At 48.4% G+C, this 15,294-nt stretch overlaps 1 protein-coding gene across 1 annotated transcript in view; it reads right to left on the bottom strand.

The window, feature by feature from the left end:
• Slc4a8 (solute carrier family 4 member 8) overlaps positions 1-15,294 on the bottom strand; it is a 68,417-nt gene that overhangs the window by 25,342 nt on the left and 27,781 nt on the right. Inside the window, exons 6-13 of the mRNA XM_013348638.2 lie at positions 12,025-12,213; positions 11,098-11,189; positions 9,980-10,137; positions 9,112-9,199; positions 7,853-7,999; positions 6,813-6,913; positions 1,405-1,579; positions 591-724 (exon numbers count right to left, since the gene is read on the bottom strand). Coding sequence (XP_013204092.1) covers positions 591-724; positions 1,405-1,579; positions 6,813-6,913; positions 7,853-7,999; positions 9,112-9,199; positions 9,980-10,137; positions 11,098-11,189; positions 12,025-12,213 — 1,084 coding nt within the window. The remainder of the gene's footprint in view (positions 1-590; positions 725-1,404; positions 1,580-6,812; positions 6,914-7,852; positions 8,000-9,111; positions 9,200-9,979; positions 10,138-11,097; positions 11,190-12,024; positions 12,214-15,294) is intronic.

A 15,294-nucleotide genomic window follows, 5' to 3' on the forward strand; every position in this document is an offset into this window, starting at 1 on the left:
GGGCTACACAGCTCCGGGCCAGCCCGGGCTACACAGCTCCAGGCCAGCCCGGGCTACACAGCTCCGGGCCAGCCCGGGCTACACAGCTCCGGGCCAGCCCGGGCTACACAAAAAGACCTTAGCTCAGAATAAATAAATAGAGCTGGAGAGACGGTTTAATGGTTAAGAGCACTGGCTTCAATTCTAGAGGGCCTGGATTTGATTCCCAGCTCCCAAGTGGGTAGCTCACAACCACTTGCAACTCCAGTTCCAGAGGATCCAACACCCTCTTCTGATTTCCATAGGCACTGCACAACATGGTGAACAGGCATACATGCAGGCAAAATGCCTCCATACATAGAATAAATAAATAAATAAATCTCAAAAACTCATAAATTTAAGAGACTAAAGCTGTAAAGACTTTTGGTAATGGTGAGGAGTCACCAGGCAGGCTCTGCAGAGAGGGAGGCCTGTGGCTACAGAGCTGCAGGACGGCAGGCAAGAGATGCCTGGCCCTCGGGTTTGTGTGCTGTGCACCTGCACAGGAGCTGGTGCTCGGCGTTGGCAGACGGCAGCCATGTCCAGTAACTTCCAGAAAAACAATGTCTTACTTGCAGAACTTGAACAGAATCTTCTCGAACACGAGCACAGGGCCAGTGCTCCCCAAGATGGTAAGGGGCTGCCCAGCAAACAAGGAGTAGGCGATCCCTGTCATGGATGCTCCAAACAAGGATTCAATTGCACTCTGAGGAGGAGAAAAAACAATCAGAGTCCACAGCTGTCCACAGAGAACAGCTGCCTTACCTATACTGACTTAGCTGTTCCGAGCCTTGACAGTCATTGCTTGTATTTCTTCTACGCAAGTGGGAGGGGTACACAGAACCCAGAGCTCTTACAAACCAATGCCACTCTAATAATTCAGGTACCAAACCATCTGCCATGATTCCTCAACTGAGTTTCATCCTTTAGCTCAGTTCAGTATTTAAAGATATAGAAAGCACTTATGTCGGTCACAATACCCTATCACACACAGCCACTGGATCTTGCTCTCAGATGTATCAGTGGGTCCATTTACATTTCTGGGCACCAGTTAGTGAAACCAGGGGTGTGTGCAGGAGGCAGAGCTGGGCTCCATCATAGGTCAGAAAACCCAGTCTCTCAGGACACAGGACCCATTCTCCTCAGCACTGACTACAGAAGATGCCCCCAAAGAACGTGGATGCCACCTCAATATTATTTATTATTGTTTTTTCTCCACTCCTTTTCCCTCTCCCTCTCTTTCTATCCTCCCCTATCCCCCATGCTCCCAGTTTACTCCAGAGATCTGGTCTTCTTCTCCTTCCTAAGTGGATCCAAGTATGTCTCTCTCAGGGTCACAATATTTAAGTCTTGTTTTGGACCACTAGAAATGATGAAAGCTCTTACTATCCGTCCTTCAGTGGCTTCTCCAAGCAGTCCCCCAAAGGTGATAACAGGCGACATGCAGGCACAGTACAGGAACAGAAAGGAGGCCAGACACTGTAAGCTGAGTGCGTCCCGGTAGTCACTCCAGTACCAGGGGGCCTTCCGCTTGATGTCCAGCACCAAGCCCCCAAACAGCCTGCAGAGACAGGGTGGACAGGCCTCTAACGCAGTCCCTCCTCCACAAGGGCATAAGCAGAATGCACCTGAGAGTGCTTCACATGTGCTCAGGAATGTTTTAGCTTCAGCTTCACCCCAAGCACATCATTTTGGTACAGACAGACTGTTATAATCAAGGGATGACGTACGGGAAAACTGAATGTATACCAAGCATTAAAAAGTCAGTTTAGGTATGCACATTGCCCACTTATCAATATTCAAAAAATTAACAAGAAAGCAAATATTAGCGTCAATTTCCATTTCTAAGCCGTTAGAGGAAATGCGAAAGCAGCTCAGATTACCAGTGTTGTTAAGGCTTTCCGGGCATACAGCTCTAGGCATGCACATTCCCACTCCAAGCAGCCCCTGCCTCGGTCTCTGCACCACGACTGACTCATGCCCTTGACGAGTAGAAGAGAATGAGTGCCAGGCACCGGGCCAGGCACTGGAGATGCAGCAGTGAGCAAGACCAGCACAGCCCCGTCCTCCCAGAGCACCAGTGCAGGGGACAGCAATGACGATGGGCGCTATGGCTGCGCAGGCTGGGGGGTGGGCATCAGTGGGGACTCAAAGGAGGACGGCGAGACAGACAGACCAGGCACCGGGCCAGGCACTGGAGATGCAGCAGTGAGCAAGACCAGCACAGCCCCGTCCTCCCAGAGCACCAGTCCAGTGCAGGGGACAGCAATGACGATGGGCGCTATGGGGACTCAAAGGAGGACTGGGAGACAGACAGACCAGGCAGAGGGACCAGCATGGGGACACCCAGGTGAGAACATGCGTTAGGTTCAAGGCGCTAGCAGAGATCAACAGCACAAGGGCAAAAATCTGACAGACAAGGTTGGAGAAACTGAGTCACAGAGGATGTGAATGGTTTTGAGGAGATGGAGCCTAATCCTAACAGCATGCCAAGTTACTAATGAATTTAAACAGTGGAGCAGCGTCCAACAAACATTCTAGAACCGTCGCCCTGTGGTTGCCCTGTGGCCGCCTGTGGCCGCGGGAAGGGAGTGTGGGCTGGGAGGAGGAATGGTGAATCAGTTCAAGGGCTGCTCAGGAGGGAGAATCAGTTCAAGGGCTGCTCAGGAGGGAGAATCAGTTCAAGGGATGCTCAGGAGGGAGAATCAGTAGGGCTCCACTGTAGCTTACCCCCGCCCCCCCCCCCAAGAGGCCAATGAAGAGCAGGACACACACCAAGGAGGAACACCGCTCCCAGGTGAGTCATTTCCTAAGCCGGGCCTCAGCACCACAGGGAAGCTACAAGTACATGAAAACTTTGATTGGATCCTATATCAGCAAGTAATGAGATGGTTAATCTTTTTTAGACTTGAGATTGGCATAATTGCTTTTGAAACGTCCTTATTAAAGGAGATATATACTGAGGTATTTACAGGAAAATGCTATCGATGATTTAGTTTTAAATAATCTAGAAAACATAAAAACAAATGAGAGGAAAAAAAGACAAAATGGCAAAATGTTGGTGACAGCTAGGGACCATAAGAAAGCTACAACAAACCCATTTTCTCCACTGGAGGGCAGTGTGGCTGTCCCTGGCCTCTCCTAAGAGCCCAGGGAATTAGGAAGAGGTCAGGACCTGCAGCCAGGAGACAAGCCAGGCAAGCCTGCTCTACACAGCACTGGCCTGAGGTTGGGGTGCAGAAGAGGACACAGTGTGGAACTGTTCACTCACTGTTTTCCTCTGGCTGTGCTGCCGGCTATACCAGTAACATCACCATCTGACTGTGGTCTTGGGAGGTGATAAGAAAGTCAACCCCAGAACCTGCTTTAGCATTGGTATGTACAGCCAACAGCTCAGGCAAAAGAGCTCTCTCCAGGATCCGGCCTAGCACACTGAAAGTCAGCCTTGGGGTTGGGACCAAAGACTGATTATAAACAGAGTGCCATTTTGTCTTACTCTCTCTGTACAAACAGACCCTCAGGAACCTTTGCGGTGGCAGTGATTAATCTGGACATTATAAAAGTGTTTCAGGGGCCTCCCTACAACAGTGTCTTGCACCAGGAGCCCATCACCTCTCACCAGCAACCTCCATCTGAAGGGACAAGAATCTCATGCACCTCACTGAGGCTCCTTGAGACGCTACACCATCGACCAGCACACTTCTGGGCAAGGAGGCTTCATGAAGGCGAGTAACACACGAGTTATATGAAAGAGAGGCGCCTGCCCAGAACTGCTAGGGAGAGGCAGACACCAGGGCCACACTCACGGCACGACTACAACAATTTCTGATTACTTCAGTTATTTTTGAGGTAAGATTTCTCTATTACACAGCTCTGGCTATCCTGAAACTAGCTCTGTAGACCAGGCTGGCCTCGAACTCACAGAGATCTGCCTGCCTCTGCCTCCGGAGTGCTGGGATTAAAGGTGTGCACCACCACTGCCCAGCACTGATTACTTCTTTTAGACATACATGCATAAAATCAGAACAGAATGCAGACATTGATCAGATATAATATAGCTGCTCCTCTTCATATTTGGAACTTCCTTTCCCTCTGACATCATCCTTACTGTTCAAGTGTTGGGGGCAGGAGGCACACAGAGATGAATTTAAGCTCAGTGCAAGAGCAGACTTACCAGTGCAGAGGGTCACTAGGCTCTGGAACACTGACTTAGGGAGCCCTTCCCTGGAGGGCTTTAGGGACAGGCCAACCATCCATTTGTCTGGTGTGCTTTGAAAGAAACCTGTTTGAAGCGTGGGGGATCATCGAGATAGCAGCTCTGGATTCTTTTTTCATTAACCCTTCCCAAAAATTTGTATCCCAAATAAGGGATATAAATGTACCCCAAACCCCTTCCCAGAGGACCCTGCTGCAGAGGAAGCGTCTCGTCACACTTCCTGCTTCCTTCCATGATATCCCCTCCTGTGTCGGCATCAGGAAGGTCCACAACATGGTCTTAACCCTGGCTCAGAGGGTCAGAAGACACAGAATGCAGAGGGGTGCGTCCCACTGTCATCGGGCTCCTCGAGTCCCCTCTACCCGATCTCCTAACCCTCTTCACCCAACATGAATAACTATCCCTAAGTCTCTGCATTTGGCTCGAGGTCCTGCAACACAATATGCATAAATAGACATCTGCATTCGGAACCATACAACAAACGGTGGGAAGAGTTAGACACATTTTCGTGATTATGCAGTCCAGAAGGCTCCAAAAACGCTTAACATGTCCAGGATTCCCATTCACCTTTTATATATAACTTTAAGTGGGTTAGGGGCCAGAGCTGGCATGGAACTGTGATTTCTCACAGAGGCGGTGTCCCCTGGCCCGAGAAGCTACTGTGACAGGAAGGCTTAGGTAGTCTGAGGATGACATTAGCTCAGGAAGAGGACAGTCAAGCACTGCCACACCCAGAAGTCCTTGTGTGAAACATGCAGAACTCTTCCGAATCCTATTTGAACTTGTGAGTTAAGATCATTGGGTTTGTGATGAAGTGTGTGATAATCCTGTCACTGGGGTTTTCCATGGGAAAATCAGATACTATTTCCAGGATCCTATACCTGTTGAAATACAATCTAGCGGTGGCCCACAGCATCACAGGGAACTGATTTTAAACACAAGATTCTCATTGTCTATTTTCCTCAGGACTGGAGGAAACCTGAAATGTCACTTCTACACAGACGCCTGTTTGAGAAAACTGTGGGGCCTCAATCCAACTGCTTCACCTACAGTGGGTACATCAAAAAGATACACTGTAACTCTGAGGTGCTATCAGACCTCAACCCCTACGGGGCAGCCCTGGAGCCTCTCTCCGGACGCTCCCCTCACTGCTGCTAGACACATTTCCCACGCTTCTTTCTCAACTTGAAACAAAATGTTCAACTCTCCTTTAGGCTGCTCCCTTTAGCAATAGCCACCTGCGTTCAAGGGTTCCTCCTTCCTGCCAATGTTATCCCAGAACAGTCACCTTCAACACATCCTTCCTGCCAGAAAATGTACTCCTGTCAGCACAGTGCCAGGCCATCCCCACTCCCAATTTCTCTGTCCGTTTCCTAACTTCCCCATGGATTTCCAAGAGTAGAAAAATAAGCCATGCACTATATTTTTAAAGAAATTAAACAGAACCGGGCGGTGGTGGCGCACGCCTTTAATCCCAGCACTCGGGAGGCAGAGGCAGGCGGATCTCTGTGAGTTCGAGACCAGCCTGGTCTACAAGAGCTAGTTCCAGGACAGGCTCCAAAACCACAGAGAAACCCTGTCTTGAAAAACCAAAAAAACCCAAAAAACAAAAAACAAACAAACAAACAAAAAAAAAAACCAGAAACACCTGAGCTTCTAGAAGGAGAGAAACAAAGAGGAAGATGACATAAAAATTATCACCACAGTGAGTCCTGCCCTGAGGACTCCCACCCACTGGATCCTCTGTAGACAAAACACAACGTCTAGACCCAGTCCAGCCTTCTCCCATACCAATGCCATTGTCATTCTCTTTTATCTCTTTCCTGCCTGGAATATAAGCTTCCTGGTCTGTGGACTAGTTACTGTCACTTACTATAAAGGACACCCGTCTTTACAACACTGGCCTGGAATTGTAGATTTTCCTTTAGACACACACACCTAATATAACAGCTATCCTCCTACCCTCGGGGAGTTTTTCATCCTCAGACCTTGTCCATGCCATGCTGCACAGAGGTACGATGCTAAAAGAATCCATTCACTCATCAGACGTCGTGTCTGCTCTCACGCTGGGCACTGTGCCGAGTGCCAGGAAAACAGGGAAGTATTTGACTTTTTTGAGTCAAGGTCTACCAGGAAATACATACCCACCCACAAAAAAACCAAACAGAAAAAGGAACAATACTGAAATATGGTATAGTCTGTAATTATGACGAGGTAAGAAAGGGAGTTAAAGATCAATACTGTAGAAGGACCTAACTTCAGTCACAGAGAATACTAGAAGGCTTTCCAAATGGACTAGCATCTAAGCAGAGATAAAGGAGAGGTGGGGACACCAGGAAACGAGGAAGGGGAAGCGTGTGCTCACATCAGAAGAAACAATTCCTAGAAAGGACTAGAGGACAGACAGAACATTTCAAACCTGAATGAATGAATGAATGAATGAATGCAGTATTAGACACATCCATCATGTGTACAGTAGATGGTCCCACCTGAAAGCCAACCACAGACAAGGATGCCTCATTCCTTAACGCAGCGGCTGCCAGCAAGCAGCACCCAGGGAGCAGGTCTCAGAACTTACCGCCCAGTCCGTTCCAGCTCAGGTCCACTGTGTCCGCCATGTGGCTCTGGCTCCATGTGGCAAATGTTTCCATTTGGGACTCCAGGCATTTTCCTTTTTTCCTTTTGACAAAGATCACAAAATGCATCAAGTTGACATCTCTGTCTTTGTTCTTCCCCCATGTCTGAAAGCCAGAAAAATGTTCAAATGTTCATGGCTTCCACATGCATTGCTGATTTGATGCAACTGACTTTTATGGGGTGGGAGACACATATTTACATACAGGAAACAACTTCCCCAACAGAATCTGATGCCTACCTATAACTTTCCAGAGACAAGGTATGACTGAAGCCTCAGTTTCAGGTCTGCATCCCTGTCTCACCGACCTTTAAAATCTTGCCCTAGATCAGTCAATTCTGTAAACTAGGGACAAGAGCAAGGGCGGGCATCTGGGAGGCCAAATTTACATGGATAAAAATGTCTGTCCTCATCTGGTACATACAGAAGCTCTCTTCACATCCTCGGTATGTCAGAGAACCACTAGAAACCTATTTGTTCTTTCATTATACCATGTTTTTTTTTTTAACTTGATTATTTTGTATACAATGTATTTCCAGGAAATACTTTCCCTCTCCCCTCCTTCACTCTAGATCAGTCCTTCCCAATGTGGTGAGAACTCCATTCCCAGTTAACAATGATATTTTAGCCGGGCAGGGTTGGCACGCTCCTTTAATCCCAGCACTTGGGAGGCAGAAGCAGATGGATCTCTGTGAGTTCGAGGCCAGCCTGGTCTACAAGAACTAGTTTCCAGGACAGGCTCCAAAGCTACAGCAAAACCCTGTCTCAAAACCAAAAGAAAACAACAACAACAAAACAAAAGACAATGATATCTCATCACATCAGGGCCTACCTGTTATTACAGATTAATCTTTTATTCCTAGTCTGACATTCAAGAGCTCCCAAACAGGGACAAGTCCTGGTATATTCGGCATAAATAGACATAACTTTTGCTTTTCTGTGGAAAGAACAGCAGCCACAAATAGCTTATATGCATACGTTACCTGGGAAGGGACGTTTTTGGGTGGCTCAATTCTAATGGATGGGTCCCACTCCCCTGGAGGGAGCACGGTCACCTGGTCCAGGAACTCATCTATCCCGGCCAGAAGGTCATCTCGCTCCTTGGCCTTATATGCCACATCATGAAAAATCTACAGAAGGGAGGAAAAAACCTTAGGAAAACTCAACATTCCTGTGTTTGCAACGATATCCACTGAGAAATGGATACAGCCTCTTGATTTTTATCTCTGGCATGGATATCTAAGACATAAAACTTAGTGCTTAAAGGAACCTAACGCAGAGTGCGGAGGTGCCTGTGCCCGTGAATCCAGGCACACCCCAGACCACAGCAGGAGGGCACCTCAAGTGGAAGGCCAGGCGGGCTCATGGAGTGAGACCCTGTGTCAAGGAGATAAGACACCACTCTAAAGTCATTTTATTGTCTCCACGGGAGAAAGAACAAGACACAGAAATTCTCTTAGTCACGTCTGAAAATAGACGGTCTTGCTAATGGAGGTCATCTGTGAAAGGACCAGAGAGAGATCACACATGAACTTAGCGCACAGATGTGTGCATTGGACACCTGCACATGAACTTAGCGCACAGATGTGTGCCTTGGACAGCCATACATGAACTTAGCGCACAGATGTGTGCCTTGGACAGCCATACATGAACTTAGCGCACAGATGTGTGCCTTGGAACCCACTGCACAGCAGCCCTCACCAGGTACAGAGCAACTGTGATACCTCCACATGACACTGCCTGAGGGCACAGCCTGACCTTATGCAGACCTCTCTTTCTAGGGAACAGAAGTATTTCTTTATACAAATAACTTCAACATATTTAATTAACTATATTCTCTAGAAAGTTAACTCAGGCTTCATGAGCTACATTAAATATGAGTTGACACATTTTACTTGGCAATAATAATTCTCCCAGAAAATGATGTCTTTGCATCTTGGATTACTTAAAAAAGGGAGAGTTAAGTGGCCATAGTGGTACATGCTTATAATCCCAGCACTAGGTGTTCAAGGCCAACCTGGGCTACTAAGAACCCGTCTATAAACAAACAAGCAATGGAACTGCAAGGAAAGTCTCCCAGAGGGTGTGGTTCTCTTGAGCGGCTCCTAGAGAAGTCCCGGATGCTTCCCAGCAGATGCTGCCACAGTCCTTATCGTATCCCCAACAACGCACACAGCTTCCGCAAGAGACAAATGCTCACTAATTACGAGATGAGTGGGTGGAAGGCAGAAGTGGTCTGTACCTCATCGGTCATGATGGTGGCCATGGATCTGCCAATCTCGTGGTACTGCTGACCTTTTCCTACTGGGCCCAGCAAGATAAACAAAAATCTGCCAAAACACACAAAAGAGGGAGCTACATAAATAAAGAAGGAGAAGGGACATCTTATCCATTCTAAATAGCAAACCTCGCCCCGACTACCACACAGAGACCATCACCGCCTTCAAGAAGAACATCTGCCTTCTATGGCCAGGCACCATTCAGAGCTATTAATAAGAAATCATTCAATAACGTGGCTGGCTGGGCTTCTTAGCGTTACCATAGACACAGTTCCTAGCTATAGAAAGGATGTCTTTTCAAAACACTGCACCGCTGTGTAAATTCAAGGTTATCTAATCCCCATCCATTGTTCTATTAAGAAAATGACAGAGAAAGGGAAGGATAAGAAGTTGAAATGACCAAGTCCTGGAGAGGAGCGTGAATTGTGTTCTGGACATCTGTGCACTCTCTATAATCAGTGGGGCTCTGAGTCACCACGTCACCACCTCGGGGCACACAGTCCTGCCAGCACTGTGGAAAGACATCAGTACCTTTCCCTAGAGACAGTTCCCTGGAGACAAGGCCTCCTGGTGTGACAATCCACTGGACCTTGCTGTGCTCTTTCCCTGTTCCCCTGGGCCCCTCTTCCAAGGCCAACAGTACTCATGGTCACAGCCTTAAAAGTTAGAACTCACTCCCCCCACCCCTCATCCTCCCTTCACCCCACTTTCATAGCTCACCAAGGAATTTTAAACACTCTCTCCAAACGCCCCACCCTAACTTCTGGTACTAACTAGCTACTAGCACCAGTGCTCACACAGGTCACTCAGCTCGGGGCAGGACCCAGGTACCTTGTTGGGATGGGCACTTCCGTCAGGCCCGAGAGGAGCACAGCTGGAGAGAGCCTCACAAAGGCGACGATGGGACGGTCCAGAGTGTCCACCTCTCCAACCAAGACATTGGAGGCCTCTGCCCCAGTGGGAATTTTTTTCATGAAATGAAGGTCCACCTGAAAGTACACAGGAGCCTTTGAGAATTTAGGAGCCATCGGTTTCGCTGGCAATCATTCTCTTCAAGTATCACTCGAGGTTACAGAAGAGTTCCTCACTGTTTTATTTGATCTTTAAAAAACCCTGAATGGAGCGATCATAGATCAGATCAGTCCACTACTTAAAAACAAAGCGGGGAAGTGATTAAGATTCAGGGAAAGAAAGCTGACTACAACTACGGAGTATAGAATACACGCACGTGTGTGCGCGCACACATACACACATTTATCATTTATAGCACATATACACTATATATAATTTAGTGTGTGGGTGTGGGTGTGAGTGTTGTATGTGTGTGTGTGTCTACACATGCTGGAGTCCATGTATGGAAGCCAGAGAACACCTTGTGAAAATCAGTTCCTCCACCACTGTGTGAGTTTCAGGGCAGAATTCAGGCAGCAACACTTTTAGTCACTGAGCCACCTCAAGAATCAAAGTTTAAGTCCAAAAACTTTCATCCCACCCCACCATGCTCCTCTGGGAGGAAGCGCCTTGGGAGTTCTGGGTCATGTTATTTCTCCTTGCAAATACTGACTGCTCCATCAGATGCAGCAGCCACAGCCCTCCAAGAAGAGCCAGACATCACGAGCTTTAGGAGGCAGCAGCAAAATACTGCAGTGACAACAGTGACAACCGTGAGAAGGACTGCAGGGCATCAGGTGCCAGAGGGTCACTAATGAACCGGGAGCCGGGTAGTGGGGCCTCAGCAGTAGTCTGCCTTTGCTGTGCTGAGTCGGCCGGCCGAGTGTGCAGAGGGATACAACAAGGAAGATGGCGTCCCTTTCCACAGAAGCAGTGCTGCTCTTGGGGAAGGCTCATGAGCCGTCGGAGCTTACCAGACCCCAGAAAGATTCCGGAAGACTCTGGGCTCCACTACAGATAACCTTCGGTCTAGAAGTCAACCTGCCATGTCTCCTCACCTTGCTTAGATCCACAGGACTGTGCTCGCAATTCACTCCATTTTTCACCTCAAGACTCGTAGTTGGAGCAGACTGAGGAGAAACAGTCTGACCTATTTGGAGACAGTCAAACAGAATCTGCCAAGGGCTTGCCCTTCCTTCTTCTCTGACCCATCCACCCATCACAGCCAGCTGTGACCTCTACAGGCTGGGAGGACTATGAAGCAGAGTCCATCACGTCTGTCCCCGCATTCAGTGCTAAGAAGGCAGAGGTCTAGTCCTCCATTACCTTCCTCTCTTCCTTTCTCTCTACAGGGAGCCGTCCTAACCCTCAGTGCACGAGCACCTCTGCAGAGAGCTTGACAAACAGCTTGCCAGCAAAGGAGGAGAAGCTGCAGGTGAGGCCTTGCCCAGCCATGGCAAGAGAAGTGGTTAACAGTTGGGCCCACCCGCGCCTGTACACAGGCTATGGACCTAAGCTAACACACAGAAATCCCACAACAAATGGAAGGAAGGTCCTGCCATTGTCTTTATTAAGTGCGTTGTGAAGATTGTCCAGGGCCATACACTCTCCAGGGGGTGGAGCCAAAGCACAAGCCTGGAGGCCTGGCTAGACCACGGCAGTTTGTGTCTAAGCAGACTTCTGTTTAACTGGACAAGGCTGCAGCTCACCTTCTCTGGCCCAGCTCCTCATGGATGTGAACATTCTCCCCAGAGCTACACCTTCTCTGGGAGCACGCGAGGATACATCCCTCACCTCGTAGACCCCCTGGAATGCTATCCAAGGGCAGAGGGAGAAGGGAGCATCCTAGTCACCTAGCTCACTACCTATCAAAGAGTCCAGGGTCTAAGTGTCACAGTCTCTCCCTCCAGTAATTCTGCATCGCCAACTGGTCCCCAAATGTGTTTTCAACAGAGAGAAACAAGAAAGACCCCCCAAGTCCTTACCATCTTTGTCCATGGAATGTGGGTCCGATTGCTTCTTTCCAACCTCAGCAAAGGAGCGGACAATGGGAATGAGGTTGTTCCTCCGCCTCTCATTCTGATGGTGGTGTTTCTTGAGAAGGGCTTCCCGCACTTTAACCCTCATACTGTCATTCAGGTCACTGAACAGTTCTTGCTGGTCCAGTATCAGGTCTAGGAAAGAGACATTCACAGCAACACTCAGACGGAGAGTTCAGGAACCCAAGGGGAAGGGTTTGAGGTGGCAGGGGAAGGGGCAAAAGGCAGAGACGAGCTGCTCTCCTAGGGTCACCAAGGTGGTTTCAGCTTCCTGTCTGAAGGAGCATTTAGGTTTTGTAGCTATGGAACACCGTCCTTTGCTTATTTAACAACGAGACAACAATGTGAACACATGGTTTAGGGACAGAGTGTCACTATGCTACATAGGCTGCCATGAATTCCCGGGCTAATGTGACCTTTCTGCAAAAGTGGGGCTTCCCGGAGCTGGAGAGATGGCCCCATGGATAAGAACACTGACTGCTCTTACAAAGAACCTGGGTTCTATTCCGAGTACCCCCATGGTGGTCATAACCATCTGTAATTCCAGTTCTAGGAGACCCAACACCCTCTTATAGCCCCCAAGGGCACCAGGCTTGTGGTGTACATGCACACATGATATCAAAGGACTCATGCGTATAAAATAAAACTAATTAATTAAAAAAATTTTAAGGTAGGACTTAATCACGGTGAGTATGCCATTACGCTTAGCTCCAATCATTTCTTAGGGAACGAGGTCTCTGAGTATTTAATGCCCAGAACTGTACCATGGGATTTTCATCTGTCATCTGTCCAGTCCTCACTGAAACTCAAAAAGTGGGCATTTTGATGAAAATTCTTTTTTAATTCTATTTTAAAATGGATTTATTTTCATCTTTATTTATGTGTGTGTATATGCCCCATATGGTGCAGGTACCCATGAAGACTGGAAGAGAATCATCAGCTCCCCTGTAGCTGGAGTTACAAGTGGCCATGAGCTACACAATGTGGTCCTGGGAACCAAAATTGAGTCCTCTGCAGGAGGAGCAGATGCTCTTAACTTCTGAGCCAGAGTTCTTCCAAACAAGGAAACCAAGGGACGGTTCTTATAAAAGTAACCAAGCTCTCACAGCTGCGAAGCCGAAGAGCCAGGGTTCGCGTCCAGCACTGGCTGACTAAGAGCCCACGATTACCCTCTTAACTCTACTGTCCTTCCTCCATGAGCCCAGCATTGCTGTGTCAGGGATGTTGCAACCTTGAGCTCCAGTGGCTACTTGAAAGTGCAGCCTAAAGAAAGGTTAAATTGGGGCTGGAGAGATGGTTCAGTGGGTTAGAGCATGGGCTGCTCTTCCAGAAGACATACATGCAGACAAAATACGAATATAAAATGAAATAATAAAGTTTAAAAATGTATTATTTAAATGAGTTAACTGCTCACTGAAGACAATCACCAGCATTTAAACTATCAAGGTTTTGCGGAAGGTCTTACTTGGTTCTGTCATCAGGGCTCTAGATAAATGTCCAGAGCTTCAGGCCCTACATTCTATCCCTAGGTCCATTATTTCTGACCCATCTGACCTTGGAATTACATGACCACTCTCCTCTCAGTCTCCCCTATACAGAGAGGACAGCGCCGATGTCTCCCCACGCTGATTGCTGCGGCAACGAGCTGTGAGCAGCTGGTCCTCCTGCCTGTTCTATGTGCCGGGACCAGAGGGTGAGCAATCAAGGCGGGAGTCCTGCATATTTAGCCTATATAATGATTATTTCTTCTCTCATATACACTCATGCTTCAAAATCCTGCACTTTGGAAGAAGAAAATTCCATGAGGGCCCTCTTCTAGCTACTGTTTTTATCTTTTCTCTTCCCACTTAAAATTCTCAAAAGCAAACAATCGTACTTTAAGAATCACCTGCAGCCCAGCACTCGGGAGGCAGAGGCAGGCGGATCTCTGTGAGTTCGAGGCCAGCCTGGTCTACAAGAGCTAGTTCCAGGACAGGAACCAAAAGCTACGGAGAAACCCTGTCTCGAAAAAAAAAAAAAAACAACAACAACAACAAAAAAAAAGAATCACCTGCAGCTCCCTGCCAAGCGCCAAAGGGTCACGAAAATCCGTGTCTGCTCTGGGCCTTTAGGAACACAGCTCTGCCCAGAACTCATTTCAGATTTTCGGCTTCCAAACTTATTGTTTGATGGCTTTCATTTTGAGATGAGATCTTGCTACAAGCCCAGAGTGCTCTTGAACTTGATTTACCTGCCTTACCCTCTGAGTGCTGGCATTCCAGGTGTTACCACCACACATTGGACTTGGGTCGCAGCAGTCCTGGTGGCTAACACAGGCTTGGTAGCTGGCACTGGCTGTCCCCTCACCATCTGCACACCAGAGCTCAGTCTCCACGGGCGACTCGCTTCCGTCAGCCTGCTTATGCCCCCGCAGTCATCCTCAGACAGGTGGTGTCCCCACCCCCATTTCTAACCTCAATAATCTCAACTGCCCTGGAGACTGTAAGCACCAAATGCCAAGAACCAGAGTGACCTATCTCAAGTCACATTAAAGCTCCGATCATCTGGATGTACCCGCACTCTAAAACTTAGCAAGTACAAAATGAAACCCATCCTCTTTCCACCCACCAGACCTGCGGATTTTCTAGTCATCCAGCCACAAACTAGAATCCCGAACATTCTTCCCTTCCTGCCCAAAACCAGTCCATCAAGTGATTCCCACCATTCTACCTCCTGAGCTGCTCTGGCAATCAGCCCTTGCTGTAGAGTCCACTGAGGGGACCCTGGCCCACTGAAGCAGGTGGCTCTGCCAGGTCTTACCCTCTCCCCCAGCCCCTCTGCCTTGCTTAAAAACCTTTGGATTGCATTCCTAAAGCTGCCACCAAGGTTTCTTCCCTTGATGTCCACCTCCTCCTCCTGAGGCTGACTCGAGTCCAGCTATCAGAAGCCCCCTTTGACTCACCTAATTAACATGCCCAATTAAAATTAAACACCTCACCCTAACACAGAGTTCTCCTATTTTACCGTTATATGCCTATGGGCCACATCTGTCTCCTCCTATCCGGAGGCAGTCCTTTGTCCCTCTGGGACAAACATTCCTGCCCCCCTTCCCTCATCCACTTCCCCATCACCCCTCAGCCCTACCTCTGTCACCACTGCGTCCTAGCCCACTGTAACATGGACCCCTTCCCTCATCTGCTTCCCCATCTCCCTCTGCCCCACCTCTGTCACCACTGC

Source organism: Microtus ochrogaster, chromosome 15 (genome assembly GCF_000317375.1).
Source record: "Microtus ochrogaster isolate Prairie Vole_2 chromosome 15, MicOch1.0, whole genome shotgun sequence".
Taxonomy (NCBI): Eukaryota; Metazoa; Chordata; class Mammalia; order Rodentia; family Cricetidae; genus Microtus; species Microtus ochrogaster.